Here is a 24,248-nt window from a genome sequence, read left to right as displayed (position 1 = left end):
CTTTGATTTGGCAAGATTAAATTAAAGGTTTTCTCCAATACCGAGTTTTGGGCAAATAGACCATCTGCCTGTAATTGAATAGTTGGATCGGCCAAATTGAAGGGGTTTGAAAATGAGTGATTACCTGAAAGGTTCAAATTTTGGATTGGAGGCAAAAGGTTCTGCGACGTGTCAAATTTGTCACTCAAGTTGATTTGAGCTGTTTCAATATCGCAGACATCTCTATTTACCAGGTTGGAGGCAATTTCAAGTTTCCCTGATCTTGTTGGAGATGTGAATTCTTGGCTGGTATCTTTGTCAAAGCAGGGAAAAGGATTCGGAGCGTTTGTTTGGTTTTCAAGGTTATTTTTCGATTTTAGAAGACTTTCATTAACTTCCTTTTTAGGATTTCTTTGGTGGGCTTCAAGCACATGCTGAATTTGAAGTCCTGGTTCATTAGATGTTTGTAGAAACAATGAATGATGGTTGTCTTGGCCGTGGTGGTAATGGGGGCGGCTGATTGAAGATGTTACTGCTGGCCTGCTTTTCTTCTATATCGCGCTGATGCTGGATTCGTTCCCTGTCGTCACTGGGCGCAGGTGTTGATTGCCGAGACAAATTTCTTCTGCTGGAGATCATGCTGACATCATCTCTAATTCGACTGGAAGACTGACTGAGCTGGCCATCGTCGTCCAACAGATCGACTCGCAGTTCCAGTTCATTGAGGCGAGTTATTAGTGCCGTTTGCCTATTCAATATAGATGATGCAGTGCTTTGATGTGGCTGCTGTCTCATCACTTCCTCTGAGAGTTTCTTGAGCTCTGTTTCCTGGCCTTTGATTTTGTTGATCATCAAAGACAATGATCGGAAACTCTTTTTCTGCTCCACAGTTTTCTCAAGGAGATCGAGCAGTTTTTTCATTGACATTTCTGTCGCTTTGAACATATTGATGGCAAACTAACATTCAGCGCTGTTCTGCTTCAACATATTGGTGGCTGCTGCTCTGTTGTAGCTGATTGTTGATGATGTTGGTGCGTAAGCTCGTTACTGAAGGTGAAAAACGGCTTTGAGAGCCGGAGCGACGCAAATTTTTTGATGTGAAAAAAGGTTGTCTAAGGTTTGAATGCTAATGATCCTAGTTTTTCCCTGTTCAAAAGACCAGCGACGCAACTTTTCTCAAAAAATGATGTCCTAGAATGTGTTTTGTGTGCTAAATCTAGCCTTTTGCGCTAAAAACCTAAAAGCTTTTCCGAACGTTTGCGCGTTTTAACCGTTTTTCGTTCAAAAGACCTAAATAATTGCTTGTTTTTTCTTGAATTTACACAAGTTTCGTTTTAATAGCTGACTCTAACTGTTTGAACTAGTGTGTGTGGGTACTGTGGTTGATAGGAAAACTGTGCTTTGCTACAATTATGTAGTTGAACCAATACTAGACCAGAACTCAAATAATTGTTACATTAAACTCCTTTTTCTTGAAAACTTCAATAAGCTCGTCTGTTTCTCTCAAATACGAATAAATTACCAAGCTTATAAAACTGCCCAAGAAACTTTCCTTAGCTCTCCAACCCTAATCAAGCACTATGATTGAAAAAAATACCTCACACAGTTTTTTGCGAATTTATAACTTTGAAACCTGTTCTTTTTCTAGGAGTTTATTGTTGTTTTGACGGCTAAAGATAAAAAATTAGCAAAAAAGCGATGCGTTTAGGCAACAAGGGCTACAGAAGGGCTACTGAATGCTAGAAAGTTGCAGAGACGAGTCATATTGTGGGAAACTTTAGTATTCTTTCGGAAATTGTGTTTTCCGGGTTTTGCAAAACTTTTCGTTTTCTTCAAAACTGTGTGCCTTTATCTGCTTTTTTTCACTCTGTCTTCGTTATTTACAAAATGCATTGACTGTATTAAACTCTCAAAGCTCTCTCCGACAATTAGCGTCTGAGATCTGCCTTTCAGAAAAAAATTGAAAGTAGGAAAAAAGACATCAAAATTTCTCGTGACTACTGGAACCAATTTTCTTTGAAAACTCCTCTTCTGCTGATGGTAACGTCTGAAACCAATAGGGATAAAGGGACTTCGCAGACGGCAACGTCTGAGACCCAGGACTTCTGCAAAAGTTTTGGAAGTTTTTTCCAAAAAAAAAAATAAAAGTGTATTTATTTTTGTCAAATGAAAGTTTTGATATTTGGTGTGGCGCCTAAAGACTTTCTATTTACTTCCCTATAAAGGTAAACAATCAAACAGACTGACAATGACTTGTCTCAGGGGTTTGTTTAGTGGTTTATTCGACAATTCAAATGAATATGTAGTCAGAAAATTAACTTGTGTTTTTTGAATTTTATGATTTCAAAAAATTTTTTCTGACATTTCCCATTTACATGATACTGATTGGATAAATCGATGGAAATGGCTTTGTTTTTGAATGCAAACCAATTCAGTAGAGTGTTTCAATGGTTTAATCCGCAATTGAAACGAATATGGATTCAGAAAACTAAATTGTGTTTTTTGAATTTTCTGATTTCAAAAATTTTTTTCTGACATTTCTTTTTGATATGGTACTGATTCAATATATCGATGCAAATGTCTTTCTGCTTGATTACAAATCATTTCAAGAGGGTGGTTTAATGGTTTTTTCCGCAATTCAAACGGATGTGTAGTCAGAAAACTAAATTGGGTTTTTTGAATTTTCTGATTTCAAAAGTTTTTTCTGACATTTCTTATTGATATGATACTGGTGTGATATATCGATCAAAGTGGCTTCTTGTTTGATCGAAAACCAATTCAGAAGAGTGTTGTAATAGTTTTTTCCGCAATTCAAACGGATATGTAGTCAGAAAACTAAATTAGGTTTTTTGAATTTTCTGAATTCAAAAAATTTTCTCCGACATTTCCTATTAATATGATAGTGATTGGATATATCGATGCAAATAGCTTTCTGTTTGATTACAAACCAATTCAAAAGAGTGGTTTAATAGTTTTTTCCGCAATTGAAACGGATATGTAGTCAGAAAACTAAATTGTGTTTTTTGAATTTTCTAACTTCAAAAAATTTTCTCCGACATTTCTTATTTATATGATACTTATCGGATATATCGATGCAAATAGCTTTCTGTTTGATTACAAACCAATTCAAAAGAGTGGTTTAATAGTTTTTTCCGCAATTGAAACGGATATGTAGTCAGAAAACTAAATTGTGTTTTTTGAATTTTCTGAATTCAAAAAATTTTCTCCGACATTTCTTATTTATATGATACTTATCGGATATATCGATGCAAATAGCTTTCTCTTTGATTACAAACCAATTCAAAAAAGTGGTTTGATAGTTTTTTCCCGCAATTGAAACAGATATGTAGTCAGAAAACTAAATTGTGTTTTTTGAATTTTCTGATTTAAGGAACATTTCTCTGATTTTTGTGTTTTTTTTCGCAGATTTTTCTTTAAAAATGAGAAAATTGCCTTAACTCGCTTTGAAAATAATGAAACTAGTCGAGGTTTTTGAATCGAGGTGTTATAGTAACAAATAAGCTTTTTTGGGGGACAAATATCAATTTTTTGGAGGCTTTTTGTCGAAAAAAAAGTAGAGATTTTGGATGGCTCTAACCGGGGAACAGGACATCAGAGGTAACTTCTGAGACCTCGGGCGGACTTCTGCTGGTGACGTCTGAAACCAGTAAAAAAACTTGATCCTCTCGTCGGGGTGACCATAAAATGTAAGAGAATGTAGATAAGGATTCAATTACATTGTTCTAGACAGGTTGTTAAGTTTTTTATTTCAGTTTTAAGTTGCGGGAACAACCAACTCGTGTTGGTTGCGATAAGGACAAAAGTCAATGTTTTTTCAAGTTTTACTTCTGAATTGATTGTTGCACGACACAAGTGAAATCTTTTTGATAAACCTCAACAGCTAAAGAAACAGCACTTAAACAGCCAAAGAGATTCGCACATAAAAAATTTATTCCATAGAACAACAAAACAAATCCTCCTAAGACGGGTATAATTTCAATAACAAAAGTGACAAAATTGAAACACTTACTTATATTTTCTAAAAACAACTCGTGCCAAAATTAAATGAAAAGACATAATTAAATTCAAATCATCAGCTAAACTTAAAATTGTTTCAGTAAATAGTCAATGAGACCTGTCATTAGATAATTAAGAGATAGAACGACAAAAACTGAGAAGTAATTGCGAAAACTAAAAATTCACTGTTTTTGGTTTGAAAATCACTTCCGTCTCGTTTATACACCATTAGTTGGCCAAGGGATCTGTAATTGATGAGGCTAAACAACAGACCTGCAGAAAGAGCTTTGATGATGAGTAAAATTTTCTCCTCTGCATACCTTACAAAACCTTTCTTTTTATATCTGTGATATCTGTGATCAGTATTTATCTTTTAATTTATTAAGCGTAAGTTTAGTTTGCCCTTCATTTCTAGTTCACTTCCAATTTATTTATTTCACGTTTCCTGTCTCAAGTTAGCTTTGATTCATCGTCTTATAATTCCGCCTCGTGATCAGATATGTCTGATTCCTGATCACGTTTGGTTCATAAGTACTTGAGTTATACTCTTGGTTTTCCTACTCAAATTCAGTTGCTTCTCAAAAGTAATACGCTCTCACATAGCAAAGGCATACAGAAAATAATTAGAGTACGACATGGAGCAGCCTTCTAGAAAACAAACACCACCCGGAATTGACTCATTCTGAGACAAACCGACACCCGATCCACCTCTAAGATGAGAGAAGTGGAGAGTCCAATACAAATTAGCACAACTAGCAAAAAAAACATCATATTCGGCATCCTCCTTGGCCCGAAAACCAAGATGGTTGAACCCCCTTTGGAACAGATCAACGAAGAAACAACGGTCGGATCATCTGCCAAAACTGAGATGGAAAAAGGCTCGTAATACCCAACAAAAAATGAACTGGCAAAATAAATGCCAAAAGCTGAACGAAGTTGGAATCATGTGTGCGAACAAACTCTGGCCACTTGCGGAACAAAAAACAGTATCATTACTCTACTTGAGCATCGTTGTAGGAAGAAGAAGGATCCTGAATTGCAAGAAACCGCATATACTAACTAATTGACATATTGACAACGGCCGAAATCTGGAAAATAGTAGAGGATGCACTCATTCGTCCGCGAAACATTACTTTCGATTGACACGTCTTCCTCATCACGAAGCAATTTCGAGGCAAAACCTTTCGAGATTTCTCCGGAAAACTCAATGAGCTGCCCAAAAATTGTGCTTTTGAAAACAAGGAAGAAACCCTGATACGGGATGCGTTCATTACAACCTTAATTGATTCAGAAATTCAAAATGAACTTCGTAAGCCAACGGTTGAGCCGACACAAGCGTTGGAACTGGCGATAAAATTGGAACTTGGAATGCACAACCAACACGAAATTCAGCAGCAAAATAAGACTCCCATCCCGGCTAGCGTAAACACAATTCAGTACCCACCTAGCACTTGATCATTAAATTGGACATCATCGAACAATTTCCAAAAACAAGGCAGTGGTCCCCCACTGTATTGCTCAAACTGTGCTGGAAATTGGATCTAAAATCACCGGGATAAGTGTATTGCCAAGGGAAAAACATACAATATTTGTGGTTTATTAAACCACCTAGCTAAAGTCAGTCGAAAACAAAATTACCAAAAGCTGGAAAACCCAAAGAAAAGAGCAGTAAACACAGTGGACGAAGATCCTTAACCATATGGTTCGGTCAATTTCCTACATTCATCAAAACTTTTTGAATCGGACTATAGCAGTGGCGAGGATAACGTAGTAGCTACAACCCAAAATGATCTTGCAAAAATAGAACCCCTCCTTATGTCGATCAAAATCGGCAGCATTTCCTCAACGTTTCTTGTCAACTCCGGAAGTGCATGCTGCATTCGCAGCCAATCACTCATTTGGTGGGTAGTCAACAGCAGTTCACACGAGTTTTGGGTATGCCAAAACCGCAAAACCACGACTTAGAATTTTGTCCGATGAGACAATTCAATTTGAGGGCAAAATCCAAACTCCCGTATTGAGTAACGGATGGAACACTTGATCCGATTCGTTTACGGTTGTTCCAGACGGCTTGAAATCTCTAATCAGTAGTGATCTGTTCGACCAGTTAGGACTTGCAGTAACTCAGTCACCCTCGCAGAGAAGTAAGAAAATTAAAACTTTTTCACCACACTGTGAATTCAAAGTTCACGTTGCATTAAAATTTCCCGAGCTCATATCCGTATTGGACGTTCGAAAAATAATGTTGAAAATCTAAAATTCATAAAACATATCAACGTAGTCATCAAAAATGGAGACGCGTACTCATTAATTTACAAGATAAAGTAAACAAAGAACTCTAAAATTGCTGCACAAAAAACAGATAAAAAACTCACTAATTGCCCGAATAAATAATTCGTTCCCCCAATAGTAGTGTTTGTTAAACAATATCAGTCGATTAAACTTGCACTTGATTGAAAATTATCAATTAAAGCAATTCACAGTGACAAGTACCATATGCCAAACTTTGATACGCTCATCGACTTCTCAACAAAATAGCGATCCCACGTCGCAAAACACTACTATTTCTCTACAATAGATTTGAAGAAGGCAAACAGCCAACTAAATGTAGACCCAAATACAGCTTATCATTGCAATTTTAATATAATTAGTGGTGACATGAGAGGCACATACAGGTTTCAAACTGGATTTTATGAATTAGCAGTCATGCCAACGGAATTTTAAAAAGCAATGGACTACAACGTAATTGGTTTGAAAAACGCCTACTGTATTCTCGATGACATTTTAATTGTTAGTAAAGGATCAGATGAAGATCATAAATAATATTTATTAAACTGCATCAAATGATTGATGAAGAAAATCTCAGAATCAGTGTTCCAAAACTTTAATTTGCTAAATTAGAATTTGATTAGCTGGGTTATCATATATCAGACTCTGGTATTTCTCTAATAGAGAGCCAATTTCTGGCTATTTTGACCCAGAAAACGCCAAAAACACTAAAAAAGCTCCAATGGTTTTTTGGCTAGCTACACTGTATAAGTAAATTCATTCCAATTCTTGCACAAATTAGTCTCTCATTACGTGCGTTGTTGAAAAAATCATGTATATTCATCTGGCTCGAATTGAATGAAAAATTTCATTCTGAAATAAAGAACCGCATCGGGAATGCCACCGAAGATTGTCACTATATTTCGCAAGCCGAAACACGTGTTAAATGCGATGCCTCTTGCTCCAGTCTTTGAGCAGCTCTTGAACAATTAACGGTAGATGGGTGGAAACCTACTCCTCTCAGAACTACATTTTTAAATTCTTGTAAAGAAAGATAAAGTGTCAACAACTTAGAATCGTTCTAACAAATCATACAATAACCATTTAACTCAATGGTTATATAGACTTTTAGAGTTTCAATTCAAAATTGGTCATATGCCAGTCGCGAAAATGGGCCTAGTGGAATACATTTCTCGCCAGTTTATTCAAAAAGCTAATAAAAAAGTGCGTTCATGATGAGGACTTTATTCTGGCTTAATTGACTTTATTTCCGCATCTGCTTGCTCCCAAAATTCAATATTTAGTAAATCTACACCTCATTTAAACATTTTATTAAAAGTACAGGATCCCGCACCGCAATTCATAATTAATAGTGAACCTTGCCAAAAATTCAATTAATACTATTATTATTTTTGACTTTCGCATGCACACGCATGAACTCTAATTATACCCCGCTTAGACAAATTGATTAAAAAATACCACTTACAATTTAAATAACTATAGAAATGCATACCCCGAGTCGCAAATACCAATTAACACTACACTCGCTAGGCAAAATACATCTCCATTTATATTTTTTTTCCATATAAGAATGAAAAGTATTCCACGAGGCACGATACTCATTTATTTAAGCCTCTTTTTCCACTAATACAGAGAACTTCCGAAGATATTTTCAAAAGCCATGAACTACACCTTAATTGGTTTGAAAAATGCGTACTGTATTCTCGATTACATTTTAATAGTTAGTAAAGGATCAGAGGAAGATCATAAAAAATATGTATTAAACTGCCTCAAAAGATTGGATAAAGAAAATCTTAGAATCGCTCTTCCAAAAAGTTATTTGTCTAAATTAGAAATTGATTGGCGTGGTTATCATTTATCACGCTCTGATTTTTCTCCATTCGAAAGCAAGAATTTGGCTATTTTGACCCTTGAAGCGCCAAAATCATTATAAAAGGTCCAATCGTTTCTTGGCTAGCTACACTGTATAAGTAAAATCCTTTTAATTCTTGCAAAATTTAGTCTCTCATTAGGTCCGTTGTCGAAAAAATCCTCTAAATTCATCTGTCCCGAAGTACATGAAAATTATCATTCTGAAATGAAGAACCGCATCGCGAATGCCATCTAAGATTGTCACTATATTCCGCAGCTCAAAACACGTGTTAAATGTGATGCCTCTCGTTCTAGTCTTTGAGCAGCTCTTGAACAATTAATTGTAGATGGGTAAAAATCGACTGCGCTCACAACTAAATTCTTAATTTATTGTAGAGAGAGATACAGTGTCAACAAATTAGAACTCCTGGGTGTAGTTTGGTCTATCGAAAAATTCAAAATTGTTTTTTTTTCAGAAAACAATTTGAAGTCATTACAGATTATTGAGCTCTCCTCTCAGTTTGAAAGAAAATTGTACTCACAAATCATATAATAGCCACCTAACTCGCTGGGTAAATAGACTTTTACACTTTCAATTTGACATTGGGCATATGCCAGGCGCAAAATTGGGCCTAGTTGATTGCATTTCTCGCCACCCCAATCAAGGGGCTAAATAAATCTTTGCTTATGATGAGGACTTTTTTGTGGCTTAACTTGACCATATTTCCGCATCTTCTAACTCCATAAGCTTAAAATTTAGTCAATCTGCACCTCATTTACACATTTTTTTAAAAGTACATGATCCCGCACCGCAAATCATAATTAATAGTAAACCTGCAAGAAATTCAATAAATACAATTAACAGCATTGACATTCGCGTACACATGCTTGAACTCTAATTATCCCCCGCATAGAAAAATCAAATAATAAATAAACTTTACAATTAAAAATTTCTATATTTGCATACCCCGCGTCTCAAATATCAATTAACACTACACTCGCTACGCGAAAAACAAATTAATTTAAACTTCTTTACCAAATTGGAATGTATAGTATTCCGCGACGCACGATACTCATTTATTTAAGCCTAATTTTTTGCTAACTTATAGAACTTCCTTAGAACATAATTTCAAAAATCACCAAAAAAATTTAGTGCTTTTTGCCCAAAACAACTCTAGAATCCAGAACCTTTAATAACATCGTTGGAAAAGTACTAGGGAAATCCCTTAAAGCCTCGTAAACCAGCAAAGACGTGCTCCTTAAAAAGGTACACGACAGTATAATAACTAACAACGAAGCGAGACTAAAAGAATTGAATCCATATATATAATCGTACTGGTGGGATCTACCCGTCCGCTTTCGCTGCGTCTGCGTAGACGAAAAAATAGCAATCCCTAATATCCTAAGCCAGGTGCTTATTGCCGTCATTCATGCAAGCCACACTGGTACCTGAAAAATGATATGCATAGCGAGGCACTGCTGGTGACCAAACATGAACCGTGAGCTCATATTGAAGTCCACAGAAAACAAACCATGTACAGCGATTGGTAAGAATCTCAAATCTGTTTTTTCCGCTAAGGAATTTCAACCTTATATATGGTTTCCAGATCGAATCAAGAAATAAAAATTGATTTTGGAGGAACAATTTTTGATGAACAAGAGACTGAAATATACTTCTTAGATCCAATAGATCAATTCGCTAAGTTCCCTACTGCATGTATTTATGAAAAAGCTAAATCTCCTGATATAATAAAATTTTTTGACATGTAAGTCGAAAATCACGGAATTCCACCTCTATTCGCTTGGATCAGTCAGAATGCGTTGTTGAAAATCAATTAAAGAACTGTCTGCAATGAAAAAAATATTGAAGTTATTGAAGCTCCAGTTAACGACCATCGTGCAATCGGTTTCGTAGAAAGACTAACCCAAACAGCTAAGAATACGCTTGTATGTATCAAAGAAGAGAAATCGGCTCATAAACAGTTCATCATAAAGCATGCACCTAGGATATTTATTTATCATTTGCAAAAATGTAAACAGAAAACAACAAAGATCTCGCCCTTCGAAGCACACTTTGGTATAAAATCTTATACCACGCTGAGCGTAAAATTTACTACGCCTAAAGTCTATAACTTCTTTTACGAGAACATCATATACTGTTATTTAGTTGAAGACAAGGTCACTACCGAAGCCATTCTACCAAATGAAAAATGGTTAACGGGTAGAAAAGCGACATAGAAATGGAAAAGTGGGTACTCGGGCTACGAAAGATGCAAACAATCAAAAAAGACAAACAACAGGCGGACTTTAGAGGTTTCTCAGATCTGGATTGTACAAGCCAATTCCTCCTATTGACAGAGCAGTCCAAGTGAAATTGGCTTGCAAGAACCACGGAAAACAAGAAGGACTCCATGAGGTATTAGCACCGGGATCTAATATCTTAAATCGAGCCCAACTCCATCCACCATCGAGGAACCGAATACCCCACCAAAATCGAAAGAATACAGAAAAGTGCAACACAGTGGATTCTAAACAACATAATTACCTATAAAGAAAGACTCAAAGAACTCAAATTATTGACACTCTCATTGTACTTCGAACTCTACAGTCTCCTACTGTTCTGCGCCATCACTGACCACAAGTATAACATAAAAACATCAGACTACATATCACGTAATACCAACAAACGAACCAGACAACATTCCCAAAACCAGACTCAAAAGGACCGACGATAACTTCTGGACACAAAACGGATCACTTCACAACATTCTGGGTAAACATATCGATTTAACAACGAAAGAAAACAGAAAAGCACGTATAACACAGCAATTTTGGAAATTCTTTGAAAAGTTCAACGAAGCCAATATATGTACCTGGAGGATATTCTGCCAATGCACGAACTGTAACCAACATTCCAAACTTACTCACTAATGACATAAAGGGTGAAAACCCTTGGTATATCCCTAAAGACTGCGCTACTACTACTACTAAATTTGTCTTAGCTGCTAAAAAAAGTCATATTGCTAAAATTGGAACTCTACAAGAACTACAAACCCCATTGAAAGCATACGCTGACCAACAAGAGCCTCGAAACAGTGTAAAACTCTTAGAGAAACCTTTACAAAGCCATATCAAGGAACACTCGAGGAAAATCAAGGGGGACAAAAAGATGAAACATCGGACACCAGCGCCCGGCAGCGGAGTTTCATTTTCTCGTTCGCATATTGCGAGAGCGATGCGAGGGCGAATTATGAATTTACCCAACTTCCCCGCACTAAACAATCAGCCTGACATCTCTCAATCCGATTGGCAAAGCGAGCTCATCATTCCATTACCCACAGCTTTTACATCCGCTTTGCAACAAGTTCAACCAGCGGCCAGTACAGCACGACAAAATAAATGTTCCTTTGACAGGAATTGACCTAGTCCATCCTATTATGAATTTGAAAACTCTTCGATAGACTCCGAAATAACTACTAACAAACCGCGTAGAACAGGCGACGTTGAAATCTAGGACCCCGACCTTCGAGGAGGATGTTATCCATAACGGTATTCGAGACAAAACTGATTGAGAATTTATGATGAAACTCACATTTTACCATATATTCATACTGTTAGCTATGATAACCAGTGCATATATTATTATTTATTTATCCAGGGATCAAGTATCAATTTCGTAATACTTATGAAATTAATAATGGTGGACCCATGAGAAGACCTTTACTGGACTTTGTTGGTTATGAAATGACTACTTGTGGACCCATGAAAAGACCCTAACTGGACTTTCTTCATGAATAGACTTAAGCTCGACCCATGAAAAGATATTAGCTCGACTTTATCAAGGAAGCTCGGCCGTGTAATCGATAGTCAATATTGCCCCCCCCCCCCCCCCCCTACAAGACAGTCAATATTGCCTACAAGAACCCTCCCCCCTACTCTTTTCATAAGTCGAGGCCTAGGCATGGGATCTTTGAGGACGAATATTTTAAGCCAAACTGCTTTTTATTGAAAACCATGCCTACAATTGGATCGACTCAAACAGCTGCACTGGAGTCTGGCCGTTTTTCGCTATTGGATGTAGGCATTGTTGCACCGCGCAAGAGGGAACGATGTTTTTGGTCCAGTCTCTTTGTCAGCAAATTTTAATCACAGAGTGCTTGTTGTTTTGCTGTTCTTGATTAGTGGAGACATTGTTATTGAATTGACAGTGTCGTTAGGTCCATCTTTATTTTGATTGAGAGGTAGCAGCTTAATTTTAAATTGATTTCTGGGAAAAAACCAATTGACTTTGGGTGGCCAACAATGTGTAAACGTATTTATAGAACATGCGTACTTGCTTGCAATTAGATTGCAATTTGAATCTAAACTTGAGTCTAAAGTCTAAACTTGTTAATACGGAACGAGACTTTTTTCTACTGCAGTTGTACTTATGTGAAAAATTGTATTTGAGTTAAAAATTGAGATGTGGATGCAATAGGTTAGCAGCCGTCTACTTTTAGTTGTTCTAAATAGAATCCTAAATCTCTCATAGGAGCTTCACAGTTGATTGACGTGAGTGATGGGTTGTAATGACAATTTTCCGTTGCTACCGCATTTGAGTTTCGTATTCTTTTTGAGTTATAGTCGTAGCGGAAGGCAAAGTTGTGCCAATTTGAGTATGAATTTGCTCAGCTGATATACAGATCTCGAAAGCGATCTTAATACTTCGATCGATTATGATGGTTGTGCAATTGCTAGAATTGAGGCTGTTTTGACTCGATCGGCGAAATACGAACTTGTGTGAGAATAAAAAAAAGTTCAGATGTCGCAATTATGATTTTAGGTGAGTTGATTCGTATGTTATCGTCATCTAATTTAATTTTCTAAGACATTTAAAATGTGATTTGTATGATCTTTAGGTCAACGACTTAAAACTAAGATGTTAAGAAAGCAGTGATATTTTGTGAGGCTCTAAGGGTGTAGTCAGTCCCTTGCTTTTTAAAACTTTGCGGGCAAGTCGTTTTAGACATAGAAGCCGTTTAAAACACAATTCATATCTCAGTTGAAAGTAGCGCCAAAAGAGACCACTAACTCTTGATTTCCTTTGCTCTGGGTCTAAAAGATTTGAATGTTTGCTATTTTCAAATCTATTAGAAAGGCCGTAGCTTAAGGTTAGAAGGTCATTTTTAGTTGTTTTTTGAGCCCAAAATGTTGCAATTTTTTGCGTTTTGTCATTTTTTTTCTATTTTTTTTGTTGGACCCGATTAAAATTGAGTTAAAATTGAATAATTTTCAAAAAAACATAAGTGCTTTTCAGGACCTTTTTAAGAGCTATATAATTGGTAATCCAAACAGAACACGCAAATTTATACTACTTTTCACAATTTTTTTAAATCTTTTTGAAAATTTTTTGAGTGTTTTTTACAACTACGTGTCAAAGATTTTCCTTTAGGTTTTGATAATAGGTCCCTATTTTTTTTACTGTCCATGGAATTGATTTAAACTTTTTAAAACCACAATTTTATCATTTTTTTTTTTTACAAAATCTTTGTTTTCCGAATTTTTTTTTCATTTTTATAGGTTTCTCTTTTTTAGACATTTATTGTCATTATTCAGGTTTTAAGCCTCAGAGTGTCAGAAATCCTCCTTTAGGGTTTGATAACGATTTACTGAAAGTTTTAAATCACCATGGATTAGTTTTCAGCTTTTTACTATATCAAACTTTAGCAACAGTTTTTTCAAGATTTTTGAAATTTGTTGTCATTATTTAGATTTCTTCAGCCTCAAGAGCCAAGGAAACTTCTCTAGGGTTTGATAACAGGTTACTGCATTATTGCTAGATGTAATGGGTTGTTTTTCGGGATTTTAATATCACGAAGATAAGCACTTTTCATAAGTTTTTTGAATATATTTTTAATTTTTGAATTTTCCGACACTATGAGCCCAACTAGTTCCTCCAAGGTTTGAAAATAATCTGCGGCAAAGTTTCTGGAGTTGACGGTAGGGAGGTGGTATCAATTTTTTATTTTTTATTGACTCGTGTTTTAGCAACTTTTTGATAAAATTGATTTTAAAGTTTCGGAAAATTATTATGGTGTTCCAAGTTTATGGATTTTTATGCGTCTGCCAAAGTATTTAAAGCTTGAAATAGGGGATAGTTTCTTGAGACAATAAAATGGTTCAGAACATATTTATATCGCTAATTGTTATACGATTTTGTTGAAAATTGCAATTGTTTTAAAAGTTTTGAATATTTTGTCATTTTCTGAGTTTAACGATCATTAAAGGACAACGAAAACTTTTAAGTCTTGCAGTCGGGTTACTTGTCATACTTCTAGAGACCAAAATGGTCTGAAATATTTCTTTTAATTTTAAATTTTTTATATGGTTTAATTATTAACAATGCTAGAAAACTGGAAGTTGCAGAGTCGAATATTATCATGAGAAGTATTACTAGCGCGCGTACTCTCTCTGTTGGTTGGGGTTTCTTTCCATCTCTTTCTTGTCCACGTTTTATCTCTCTCCACTATCGTTCCTTAATATTTGTTGATGCCGCACTTCAGCTGCTGTTATGTGGCGTGATGTCATTTGATGCCCTCATAAACGCTGAATTACAGCAGAAATGTTTTTATCATAAATCGTCCTTCGACTCTCCGGTGACTCAATCCCCAGGGCACTTGCATTTGCTATCAACCCCGGGAGGGTGGGCTTAAAATCAAGGAGCCAATAGAATACTAATTGGAGTACGGTGCTTCGCTGACCGCAAGCGCTCCTCATGAAGATGAGTATCGAGCAAAGGCTCATCTCAACCAAGAACGCATAACAGCCGAAAAACGAACCTTACGCCTGATTAAAATTTGGTTGCTTAGGAAAGGTCTAATGAAAAGCCTTCCGACGGAGCAACGCCACGTAGTAGAAATGGCTTCGGAAAAAGGTAACTCGAACTGGCTCACAGTTCTACCGCTTAAACGTTACGGTTTTACGCTAACAAAACCCAAATTTAGAGACTGGTTTTGCATTAGATATAACATAGATGCCAAAAAATGCCCATAGTGTTCCATGTGGTGAAAAGTTCATCGTATCATATGCTTTCCGCTGCGCGAATGGTAGGTATACACACGTGAGTCAAAACGAGATCCGAGACAACTTTGCTAATATCATGCATGACGTTTGCTATGATGTCGAAGTTGAGCCGACTCGTGCATTGCCTCAAGGCGAGTCCTTTATACACAGAATTACTATCACTGATGAAAACCCGCGACTAGACATTAAAACGAATGACCTTTGGTGATCCAGGTTCAGTCGTTATTTCTACGACGTGAACTTCCATAACGCGCACTGTGAAACAACAAGCTAGCAAAATTGCTGAAATGAAAGACGGATCTTACTCGGACGCAATAACACAAACCCGCGAGAATAAGTTTCATACTTCTACGCAGCGTTATCATATGCTTTAGAGGGTGCTGATGTTTCAAACGGCCGGCTGACATTGATAGGTCATGCAGGGGCATAAAGCGGGAAGGGAGACTAGATTCATAACAAATTAGCCCATATAGAAATTTAATTCTCATGATGCAGCTCTAAAAGAGCTCTAGAGTGTTGTCTTTAAATTTATATACAACGCAGTGATGTCTTCTAGTAGGGGATCACAACTCATCCACTGGACTGTCCTGTGCGAATTAAAAGCCAACCCTCGTTGTTTTTTATGCATAAATATAGTTTTGTTGTTCAGGAGGGAAGGCTGGAGACCTAATTAATACATCAATCATTCAACCTTTGGACCTGGCTCCCTCCCAGAGCCTAGCATACTGCTATAAGTTTAAAATAAGTCTGTTTTTACGCCAAATTTAAATACGCTGCTGTCATGTTTCTTATTTGGGCTTCATTGCTTCGTCCATTGGGTGACGTCCATCATACCCCTTATTTTTACATGGCCCAGTGGATCGTGTTCATGTTTAGGTAATAAACATTTTGATGACAAAATTATGTAGCTTTTTGACCAAATTTTCAAACTGCTTTTCAAACTGAGATTCCTCAATTCTCTGTCTCCGAAAGATGAAATTGTATTATTTTACGTAGCATTGCCGTACCTACTGTTAAAAATGACTTCCTTACTCTCAGATGATTTTATTTGTTTTAATTCAGGGGGAAAAGGTCAAGCGAATGTGTGTCACTCTAATTGAAAGTTGTTTAAGAGCCACTAACAGAAGCAGCAGTAAGTTATACTTTTTTTAAATAAAAATTAACTTGTCAGCATTCAATAAAATGATGAAGTCTATGTTCCGGTTCTCATTTCTTACTATATGTTTGAGACTACAGTTCTACAAAGATTTTGCAGCTATATTTTGGCAATGTGCGCGCTATGTTCTTAATAATACTTAAGATAAGCACAGCTGGAAAGTTTGGCACTTTGTTGAAGAAATTAGGTCAAGTTGCAAAAACATCCCCTCAAAACGCTTACACATGCCCCACAGGAAGCCTATAACAAAAATTAGGATTCGTGTCTAAAACAAGGCCAAATTCACGGAAGTTCTTCACAGACGCGGATGTCAACATCCAAATGCACCTCCTACCGTCGTTCTTCGACTCTCCGGTGCCTCAATCTGCAAGAACGTTGTATTCGCTACCAATCGGGGAGCGTGGAGTTGACATCAAGGAGCTAGTAGATTACGAAACTGAGTACGGCGTTTAGCTGACCGCATGCGCCCCTCTTGAAGATGAGTATCGAGCAAAAGCTCAACTACCCCAAGAACGCATAACAGACGACCAACGAGCGCACGCCTGAATAAAATTCCACCGCGTAAGAAGGATCTTACGGAAAGCCTTCAGATCCCAAATATCATGAGTCGTTAAGGTGGCTCAAGAATAAGCTTCGTACTTCTGCGCAGCGCTATCATAAGCCTCAGAGGTTGCTGTTGTTCCAAATGTCCGACTGACATTGATGGTCCATGCAGTGCTATAGTGCTTGATGGGAGACCAGATTCATGGCAAATTGGCTTATATAAAAATTCAATTGTCATGACGCAGCTCTAAAGGGTTATAGTGCCTGGTCATCAAAATTGTATGTGATGCAGTGATGTCCATTGGATTGTCCTGATTGGCTTAAGAGCGAACCCCCGTTTTATATTTTATATATACTTATAGTTTTGTTGCGCAGGAGGGAAGGCTGGACACCCAGCTAGTATATCAATAATTCAACCTTCTGATGCGGCTCCCAGAGCCTAGCATACTGCTATAAGTTTACAATACTGAGCAAGAAGCTTCTGACGCAAATGTATATGACCTTTTTTCACAGACGCTACAATGAACTTGACAGCTGCAGCTGGAGAGCCATGTGCAACTGTGGAAACTGTAACCCCCTTAAAAACTTGTGCTAGATGAAAAACGAAAGGGTTAAGCACCCAAGGGCGAGACCCTAAAGCCTCTAGTACTACTACTACTATAGTTGGGGCTCATTGTTCCATCCATTGGGTTAATCATACCCCTTATTTTTACATGGGACAGTTAATGGGATCGTGTTCATGTTTTGTTTAGAAACATTTTGATGCCATATTTGCGAAACTTTTTGACCAAACTTTCACACTGATCTTTAATCTGAGGTTCCCCATTTTTTTTTGTTTCAGAAAGATGAGTTTGTATTATTTTACGTAGCATGGCTGTACCTACTCTTAACTTAGACACCGTGGCCGCCTTTCGGCCATCATATCAAGATTATCTCAGCCGTTCACGTCAAAATGAGCATGAAAATAGGGCTCGATGGGAAGAAGCTTCGAAATACTTTCAAAAAAATCAAATAAGATGTACCAAAAATAATCAATGGGGAAGTGAAAATTCTTTTCATCAGAGCTTAGAATCATTTGCGTCCGAGCATTACGAAGAAATAAATAAGGTTTGTCTAAAATGGTCTAGTGACTGTTTTAATTGCAAGTATTTGCTGCAGCTATTACTTTATCTTTATTTTCAGGATCGAGTCAGTGTACGGCGTAAGCTTCTAAAGCAATTACTCGAGGAAGAAGACAAGCTTTTTTATACAGAATTGAGTAACCAAAATATTCAGCTGTCGGATCAGAGACGCTTTGAATACGCAGATACTTCACGCAGCAGTAGACTTGGTGCCTCAAGTCGAGAATTGCAGACTGTACGCACTCCACAGTCGGCAAATATTGAAACCATGCGAAGAAGAGTTGAGGAGCTGCAGAGTGCCAGGTTATACTATTTACATTTGCGTTTAATTTAATTGCTTAACCAAATAAATGCACAAAATTGCCGAATTATTGGGTTACAATATATCTAGTGAAAGTTGAAAACACTTCAAGATAATTTTGTATTTTTTGTAGTAGGAGCTTCAGGTCCCAGTCCTACTAATTCCGTGCAGACTGAATTACATCGGCAAAATTGCACACTCTATACGGCCCGCGGTATAAATCTCTCTTGTATCAAATGTTCCGTTTAGTTTTTCAGTTCGCAATTTGCATTAAGTCTGGAGTTATTATCATGTTTATACAATAGGGAGGACAAACGTCGCCAAATAGCTCAAGCTAAGATGTATCAACATTGGAGAGAGAACAACCCTGACATCAGGGCATTAGAGAGTGAACAGCATCAGAAACACGTGGTGGAGCAGTGGCAAGATCAAGTGGATACACGCAGTCAACAGAAGATTGACGAGGAGTTGTACAACAGAGAACAAGACATGCAGATGGAAGCTGCCAGACAGAATGCATTGGCGTTGGTAAGTATAACATGCAAGCCACAAATACGTTGAAGAACAATTTTAAATTCGTTCGGCTCTTAGTATAATTCTGATGTAGAAAGTAATATGACGATATTCCCAAGTATGGAATCTGAGTAGTACATTACGCATAGCACTATATTAAGCATGTAGAGATGCGACCTCCATAGATTTGTTCTGCTATGGTAGCAGTTCTGATTATGAAGCGTCTCTAAATAATGTGTGAAAATATTGATTAGGAAATATAATCAGGGTATTTTAGATGGCTGAAGAGGAAGCCAGACGCAGAGAGGAGTCTAAAAATCTGGGCGATGACCTGGTCATTCAAATGGAAGAACTGAAATTGCGTGAGCGTGAGGCCAATCACTTGCGCGTAGAACAGGAGCAACTGCTGCACGAACAATGGAAGCTGCAGGAGCTGGAAACTCAGCGGGCAGCGTTAGAGAAGCAACGTGCAGGATTTGAACTCGGTCGATTCCTGTTGCAACAATACCGCACTCAATTACGGAGGCGATTTGAACAGCATAAACTTGAACGCCAACAGGATATTGATATATTGGAGAATTTGTTCAGGCTTCAACAGCAGGAAGATATGGAACGATCAGAGGTGCAAAAAGTGAGAATTCAGGAAGTCGAGGAAGCGCTCTTACAAGCTAGAGAAAAACAACAGCGAGATATTGATGCAGAAAAAGAGCTTGATCTGATTTATCGTGACGAAGCAGAACGGCTGTGGCGTAAGCGTGAAGCAGAGTGGGCCTCAGAACAAGCTGCAAGAGCAAAACTGCTGCAAACTGTGTTGAACGAACGAGCGGTTCAGGTCAATGAGAAATTGAACAGACTGGAACTTGCGAGACAAGAGAATATAGAAGAGAGGGAGAAGGCTATGAAAGAGATGGAGCTGATCAGACAAGAAGCTGAAGAGGCTCAGATTGAGAAGGAAGAAGAGAAACAAGCGAGAAAGGAGGATCTCGAGGCTGCAATAAGTGCGAGGAGAGAGGCAGCCATCTCAGCCAGGATTGAACTGCAACAGGAGTTGGAAAAGCAGAAGGAACAGGAGATGCAGATGAAAGGTAAAGTTTCAAAGGGATATTACAGCCTGAAAGTGTTTCAAGTAAACGTTTTGAAGAGATCGTGAACTGTTTGTTTCCTTTTCACCTGTGGATTATCAAGTGATTTTTTTTACTCATTTTAATAGGATAGATTATATGTTATTGGATAGCTGTACCCTTTATGCTGTACAAAACATTGTTGGTCCCAAAACAAGCATTAAGTTGCTCACTCAGACTGGTGAAGAAAATGTTAAAGCGGTTGTGGTTTAAAAGCAACGTTTTCAGTTGGTGCATACTTGTCCCTAACGTCACTAACTTACCATCTCTAACGAACCCTAAAGTTGAAATCCTAAAATTTAAATCGAATAATACCCGTAAATGATCCAATTTGCCGTATGAGAAAATTCAATGCATTATCTTGAACTAGATTTTTTGGCGTTTAGGTTTTTTGGACCTGCTTCCCATGTGAGCAAAGTTTGAGATTTTTGAGCGGTTGTTTATCGGATCCCATTTTGATCCAAACCATTGTTATTGCCCCTTGATTTGAACAATGAAAGTTTTTTTCAACATATCGTTGTAGTGCTATTTTTTAATGGAGTTAGCCAAAAAGGAGGTGTCAAAGACCTAAAGCACCATGATCTATATTTGGAGCCTAATTCTTCTACTATCTGTCCACTTGAGTTTGGTAATTAAGTTTTTGGCACTCTAGGTAAAGTGGCATTAACAACCAATTTGTGATCACTCAACTGATATTACTTATATTGTCACTAGATACTGTTATGCCTTTGGCTTATTGCAATTGAGAAAGTCTCAAATTGTCTGAGTCAGTTATCGATATAGATCTATTGAAGGTACAGGTCATTAAAATTTAAATTTCTTGAACTTCGTGGACCTAGAATTTGACACAGGACATGAAGTAGGCACTAAAAATGCAGATGACACGATTTTAAACAAATTTTTGGGTTTCAGAAATGGTGGACGAGGAGCGAAGAGTGATGACACAGCGTGGATACCAGCCAAGGTCCTACGCCAAATTGAAGACCCCAACCACTGCCGCGCAGAATGACGAAGGAGATTATACCGATAGATTCATGCGAGGCAGTCCGTACCACACTGATGACGTAATGGACACACCAACGGGCAGTGCGAGTAAAAGGCGACCTGCAAGTCACACTCAACAGCGTCATTTTGTGAACAATATTTGGGACACCGGCAAACGTCCCTAGAGGCGGGGATATGTCCAGAACTGGCTACGAAAGTGCCAAATTGAACTGCTGCATTGCAGGACTACTTATTTAGTATATCCAACACGGCCACATATCATTTACATGACTTGATCCGCATCGCTCAGGGTGTTGTAGATTTCAGGCATCCTAAACTGTTCTTAGTGTTGATTTGCACTTTTTAGTGTTGATTTGAAGTCCTGTGTAAAATTTAGTTCCCTAGAAATGTATTTGTGTACATTAAATGCTACATACTGTGAAAATGAAATTTGCGTATTACATAATAAATTAAAGACTTCAATTCTCCCTGTTCTTTAACTGGAGTTTGTATTGGAAGACGAGTGTTGATTTTATTAATTCTTTTAAAACCGGAAGTACTGTGTTCAGGCCACATTTAGGCATTTAAAGGGGACCTAAATTTTAGTAAATTACCATGTGAACTAATTTTTGCTGAGGGAGAAAAGTTCTTTGTTCATGCGCTACGTTGAACTTTTTGTCTGAAAAGTTTGTTTTGGCAGAATGGTTCAAATAGCTAACCAATTTCAGCCGTTTTCTGTTCGGTTGATTAATAGCCGCCGTCAGACTCTCAATGGCTATTATTTAGGAGCTCTCCTTTTTAAATTTGCTTTACCTTTTTACATAAGACTCGACTTCTACGCTTGACTCGTGACTTACTCAACCGAATGATTTTTAATTGCTCTTGAACGAAGTTCAGCGCAATTATTGTAAACGTGTGTGTCTTTTTTAATGCAAATTTTTCGCTTGACAATTTTGCGCTTTTCTGCTAGAACATTCTGTGACTTCTCGCAGTGACCTTTCACGCTTTCGTTCTTCATTTTTGAGTGATCTGTATTGGTCTCACTCCGAAGTAAAGCTTGTTGCTAATATAAATTGGTTGCAGCACAGCAAGAATAAGGTTCTGATGGCGAAGTTGGAAGTGCTCGGTTCGGGAGGTCAATGGTCCTGGCGTTCAAGAGCAATTGTTCCGACATTTTTCGGTTTATGTTTATTTTTCTTCACACATTGAATTACGCAATATAGTGAATGCGGTCAATGTCAAAAGAGCAGAGTAAAAAACTGTATTAAAGACCGGCTATTAATTCATAGTGCAGTAGGATATCAAAGTTCGTTAGAGTTATTAATTGCTCTTGAACGTAGTTCATAGCAATTATTGTAAACGTGTGTGCCTTTTTTTATGCAAAATTCGCTTGACAATTTTGACTTTTCGAGTGACTTTGCGCCCTTGACTTTTTGCATTTCGCGTGATCTAAAATTCTCTCTCTATCACAATTTCAAGCAGCTCAACTCAATTGGCGACAATTTAATATTAAAAGTCAAATGAAAAGTGCGCCGAAACTGGTGTCATTTTTTACTTTAAATCTTAATAAGGGTATATTTTAACCTCTAATGTGGTTATTTGAAGCCCACTATAGAACTTCTTAGTCCCATTTAAGTTCTCCCTCCCCTCCCCCCCCCCCCCCGACTGAAGCAGGCTGCAATTGATTAGAGCTCCCACTAGTCGTTCAAGAGCAATTCTTCCGACGTTTAGTCGGTCATGTTTGCTAGTTGACATTAGTGTTAAGCCTAATAGTTTAGATGCTGCACGAGGTAAAGTCTTAGAATCCAACTGAAAGTGCACGCCAAATTGAACAATTTTTGGTTAGAACAGAATTTTCTGTTTCAAACCCTATATGCATCAACGGCAGCTATTTTCCGGCAATTTGCCGGCTATGTTTGATTTGCTTGTAATTAGGTTTTTTTTCAACGAAAAACTATTTTGATCGACGCTGTAGTCACATCTAACCCTTCTCAGTTGACATTACAGGGTTTTCGAGAACAGTAAACGGTTTTAAGGAATAAATCGGTTTGTTTTCATTTTTTTGGATTGGCAATTTTAGCAATAAAATGACCTTGCTGGCAAATTATTTCGATTTTTCCCATCTTTGAAATTATTAATTTTGTTTTCGACAGAAAGGTCGCTCAGAAAGTTAAGTGAGCATTCAAGGTTGAATATTCAAAATTGCTTGTTTGATTGCGAGTTTTTCTGTTCTATACGAATGTAGGTACTGATATTTTTTTCCGAGAAGTTCTCGAATAATACGCAACACGTAGTATTGATTAAGTTTGTATCGAAAATGTTGCCATTTGCCATGTTTAAAGACTTGAGTTATCACCTTAAGTGAACACAACATTGAAATTAAAGAGAAATGTTTCAAATGTGCTTCAGATTTGGAAAAATCTGCCCTTATCATTTTTATCCACTTTCACCGTCACTGCTGTCCACTTTGGCTCTCTGTCAACGGTTAAGGCACCATATTTCTTCGATCTATTAATAATGCTCCAATTATAGAATGGGAGGTAAAAATTAGTCGGGCACTAATACTTCAAGGCAAGTCAACGTTGACAAATAAATCGCAAGTTTTTGCCCACATTGATGTCTTGATTATAAATTTAATTGTCATACTTGGTTGGGCTCGTGATTTAGTAAAATCTGACTTTTGATTCCTTCTCAAGTGTCGAAAAAAGTAGCTAATTTTTACTCTTTGATTCTCTGGATATGTTTGAACGTAAATCTTTGTCTCCTTGTTCATTGTGCTCAGCACTCGGGCACAAATGCCCTTGTGTCAGGGCACTAAGTTCCTCGGGCAGGTAAGATAAATGTTTTAACACATACTTAGACCAAAATCAAAGCGTGCCTAATTGATACTTGGGATCTTTTCCGTTTGTGCCCCCCCCCCCCCCCCCCCAGCTTAGTGGGTGCATATTATTTGCAACCCCCAGACGCACGTGCAATATTTTTACATAATGATTTACTATGTAATGACACGTGCTCTGTCACTGGGGGGAGCATAACGTACTGGGGGGGGGGGGGGGGCACAAACGGAAAAGATCCGATACTTGTTTGCGTAAAATTCCCCTGCACTACTAATTGTTGATTTAAACGACAAATTGTATATTTAAAGATTTAATCCTTTAGATATCAGCTCTCTATAGAATATTGCGGTCTTTCCCATTACACTCCCCCCCAGCGTAGTGGTGAGATAACCTATAGCCCCCTCCCGATCATGGTACATATATCGTAATGGGGCTATAATGGGAAAGACCTAAAAGTCCGCAATCTGTCTCCTT

General features: G+C 37.5%; 2 protein-coding genes across 3 annotated transcripts in view; one reads left to right on the top strand and one right to left on the bottom strand.

The window, feature by feature from the left end:
* LOC142357771 (uncharacterized) overlaps window positions 1-24,248 on the bottom strand; it is a 406,796-nt gene that overhangs the window by 106,400 nt on the left and 276,148 nt on the right. The window lies entirely within an intron of this gene.
* On the top strand, window positions 17,645-21,449 carry LOC142335182 (trichoplein keratin filament-binding protein-like). Its single transcript, XM_075383563.1, has 5 exons — window positions 17,645-18,004; window positions 18,080-18,321; window positions 18,625-18,847; window positions 19,110-19,917; window positions 20,866-21,449. The coding sequence occupies exons 1-5, from the start codon at window positions 17,768-17,770 to the stop codon at window positions 21,120-21,122; spliced, it is 1,767 nt and encodes a 588-aa protein (XP_075239678.1). The 5' UTR covers window positions 17,645-17,767; the 3' UTR covers window positions 21,123-21,449.

Source organism: Convolutriloba macropyga, chromosome 2, assembly GCF_964194025.1.
Source record: "Convolutriloba macropyga chromosome 2, txConMacr16.3, whole genome shotgun sequence".
NCBI lineage: Eukaryota > Metazoa > Xenacoelomorpha > Acoela > Convolutidae > Convolutriloba > Convolutriloba macropyga.
This window is presented reverse-complemented; position numbering and strand designations above follow the sequence as displayed.

Bases quoted from the DNA above. Each gene is read 5' to 3' on its own strand.
- LOC142335182 (XM_075383563.1), top strand. From the start codon at position 17,768: ATGGCTGTACCTACTCTTAACTTAGACACCGTGGCCGCCTTTCGGCCA. The intron at 18,322-18,624 runs GTTATACTATTT...TTTATACAATAG, and splicing joins GAGGAGCTGCAGAGTGCCAG to GGAGGACAAACGTCGCCAAA. The intron at 19,918-20,865 runs GTAAAGTTTCAA...TTTGGGTTTCAG, and splicing joins ACAGGAGATGCAGATGAAAG to AAATGGTGGACGAGGAGCGA.